General features: G+C 54.0%; 1 protein-coding gene across 1 annotated transcript; it reads right to left on the bottom strand.

Annotated features, from left to right (window-relative positions):
* Nucleotides 1-352: 352 nt before the first annotated feature.
* LOC112063216 (disks large-associated protein 2-like) lies at nt 353-3,204 on the bottom strand (the record flags this gene model as incomplete). Its single annotated transcript, XM_024118117.1, has 2 exons — nt 353-571; nt 2,987-3,204. Coding segments are annotated over 2 exons (437 nt in total), but the record flags the coding sequence as incomplete, so codon positions are not given.
* Nucleotides 3,205-3,426: the final 222 nt, after the last annotated feature.

The following is a 3,426-nucleotide window of genomic DNA, read 5'->3' as shown; positions in this document are numbered from 1 at the left end:
TTTTTTTTGTTATTCTTGCCTCTAATATCACACAATTTATAAAAATATAAATAACAAAGTGTGAACTGGGTTCCATCTCGAGAGGTGTTCCTCGTCCCCCTCTGAGAACAGAGTGGGTATGTCAGGTGTCCTCATGCCTCTCCGTGCCTGCTGATGGGAAGCCAGGCCATCCGGGGAGAAGTCGTCGCGGCCGTGAGCCCGCAAACCGTGGACGTCAGGGTGTTCCAGGGTGTTTATGGCACAAACACAGCAGCCGGGCGAGCTCGCTGCAGGAGTGACGCAGGAGTGACCAGGGATGTGATGCACGGCACGGGTGATGGGGAGAAGGGGAAGGAGGGGCGGGCCCGGAGCCCTAGAGCCGGGTCTGGGCCTCGGGGATGTAGATCTCGATGCTGTCGGCCCGCTCGCTGGCCGAGCTCTGGCGGAAGGACGCTGCCCTCTTGGCCGCCGCCAGACGCCTCCGGGCCTCCTGGCGCTGTCTGTCCGGCAGGTCCAGAGACTTCTCTCTGGTGATGGGAAGTTTCCCTTTGGGGGGCTTCTTTGGTATTGGAGGGGGGACCTTTCTTTCCTCCTGAAAAGCATCACCAAGTCAAAATCGGGGGAGTCAGAGGAGTCCGGCCGCCACCCCCACTCACAGCCCCGCGCCCACCCGATGCCGCGTGACCCTGCCCGGGGTGGGCGTGCTGCGCCTGCCCCCAGATCCCCGGGGCGGGAAGTGTTTACACACGAGGACACCCATCCTGCACGGGCGCGTGGGACGCCGCCCTAGTCTTAAGAGTTATTTTGACCCTGTTGCTGGGTGAACACTTGGCAAGTGCTCACAGGCTCACGTGCTTGAGTTTCCCAGGGGTCTCGGAAGATGCCGCTTGACAGCCCTGTCCTACGCGACAGTCTTTTCAACAGACTCCAAGGTCCAAGGACATGGAAACCTTCCCGCAGGGTGTCCCAGGGAACCGACGTCCAGATTCTCTACTATGGGCCTTAAGCCCTTTGACATGAACTACGTGTGATGTTTCGCTTACTTGGTAAAAGGATGCAAATAACTATTTCTGACCCTTAGCTCGTGTTCTCAAACAAGTCACCCCAAGATACGTGTATGCCTCTTCCAGAAAGAGAAATGGCACAATTCTGCGGCAAAGCAACACACGATGCTTGCAAGGGCCCTGGTGGAAGGTCTGTGTCCCACGTTGCGTTCTCTATTTGCTGTGGCCCCTCACTAACAAGGCTGGACCTTCCCAGTGGATGGAGGGCGGGAACTCCGCAACCAGTATCCTTGTCAGGAAAGGGGATGTTACATACGGGGCCCGGATGCTGCCTTTTCTGAGAAGATAGTTGTGAGGGGGACACCCACTCCTCTGTCTCTTTCCCTTCAGCCTCCAAAAGAACCCGAAGGGCACTAGATGGGCCCCGGGCTTGGACACTAGCGCAGGTTCAGGTGAATACGTGGAAGAACGCTGATGTCGTGTGCTATTGTTTTTGGCAGGAGGATCGTTTTGGTGTCTGAAACTCTGTTCCCAGGACTTATTTTAAAATGACTTGGACCAGAAGCAACGTCCCTCCTGGCTTTTTGGCCAGGGGTACGATCGGGGGTAATTAAGTTGTGAAGACTTCCAAAAGCTATTTCAAAATTTAACTCCTGCCTTAAGTGCTTGACTGTGATCATCTAGCTCTCTCCTCCCCTTTCGCAGCCTCTGAAATATGGGACTGTAAGAAATCGGCCATTCTTGTGAGTCTCCGTTTGCAAGAGGCTCACAGGCGTCCTGCGGGGGGCGGGGTGGGGGCGCAGGTGGCCGAGCAGATCTATGAGGCAGAGGGTCAGGACTTGTGTCCCGAGTGCAGGACACGGAGCCTCGGCCACGTTCGAGGGCTGCTCGCCTTCTGGACGGGGTGCCGTACCCTCAGCAGGAACCGTGTTCATTTGCAGGACTGCTCTCTGGGTGCAGTTGAGGTGGAAGGGATTATATTAGCTGTCAATTACCGAAGAATGAAAAATAGGGAGGATTTTTGCATATCATCAGACTAGTTTGATAAGTTGTATTTTTAGTGATTTCTTCGAAGAACTTTTTCATTTGGGATCATTACTTATGATTTCCTTCACTTCAAAGCCAAACCATAGATTTCCGGGACTTGCTTACGTACAACCTGGTGGTTTGCGGGCCCCTCGGCCCCGTTATCTGCGGTGAGGACTTTGTCAGCCACCTGCGGTGGAGCGGTGGCCTCCAGCCTGGAGCCCCACAACGACGGTGGGTAGCACGTTTCTGGGAAAATGGGTGATAATGATGATGCTTTCATTCTCACTATCTAGACATACACCCTGAACTGCATATTAAACACCACTGTCCCAGAGTATGTTGGACTGATTTTCTTTATCGTTTTAATTGATAAGGTCTGTCCAGAAAAATCAGATTATGATTACGTAGAACTTCTCTAAAATGTGTTAGGAAGTCAATGTCTTTATAGCTAATTCACAGGTATCTACGAGCCCCAGTAAAGATGATCTCTAAAGGGAAGAGGTGAAACCACAGGTTCAAACTAATGGACATTTTCAGCCTATTTCAGGGCCAGGAAGTTTACACCCTCAAATTGTTCGGGGTAGTTTAAAGCGTCTTCAACTGCAGATGCGCCACTGGAAAGTTTATCTCCACAGGAGGCATCGTAACTGAACTGAAACTTCCCCGGTGGGAAACCGCCTCAGCACAACCCAAACAGAGCTTTGATGGCGATAACGCAGAGGACAGACCCTACCGGAAACCAGACTGCGGCGGACAACGTGATTTTTGTTGGCGCCTTCCGGGAACTGTCAGCAAGAAAGGGACTCGCTACACACGCTGACGGCCTTAGCTCCACCCCGATTGTGCACACGTGGGTTTATCCCCGCAAATCGGATCCTGTACTGTTAATCAAAGACCGAGACACACACAATAATGTGGCATTTGGAGCGGGTGGCCTGGACGCCGGGAGGTGGCAGCGGCAGGTGGGGGGTTACCTTCCTCTCCGGGGACGCCACCTCCTTCCAGTCGCTGAGCTTCAGCTGGTGCAACTCGTCGAACTTCATGCTGACGTCCTGGACGGACAGCTGCAGCATGTCCCAGTACCCGGCCAGGTCCTGCGAGGTGGGCCTGGGCATGGCGCTGGGGTCCTGCCAACACACACGCGCAGTTAGAGCTGCTGAGATCTCCGGGGCGGGGCGGGGGCGGGGCTGCTCTTCCCAAGGAAGCAGGTTAGGGAGAAGCCCCACGAGTTCAGCATCGGGTGCAGATATTCCCGAGGGCCCACGAGGATTCGGGAAAAGTTCCCTTAAGTGTTTGCTGACAGTTAAAAAGTCTGAAAAGGCTACATTCTGTATGATTCCAACTCTAGGACCTGCTGGAAAAGGCAAAACTATGGAGATAGTAAAAGACCAGTGGCCATGGGGGTTGAGGGGGG

This window comes from Physeter macrocephalus, unplaced genomic scaffold, assembly GCF_002837175.3.
Source record: "Physeter macrocephalus isolate SW-GA unplaced genomic scaffold, ASM283717v5 random_5449, whole genome shotgun sequence".
In the NCBI taxonomy this organism is placed as follows: Eukaryota; Metazoa; Chordata; class Mammalia; order Artiodactyla; family Physeteridae; genus Physeter; species Physeter macrocephalus.
The sequence above is the reverse complement of the archived record's forward strand: the minus strand, read 5'-3'. Positions and strand labels throughout refer to the sequence as shown.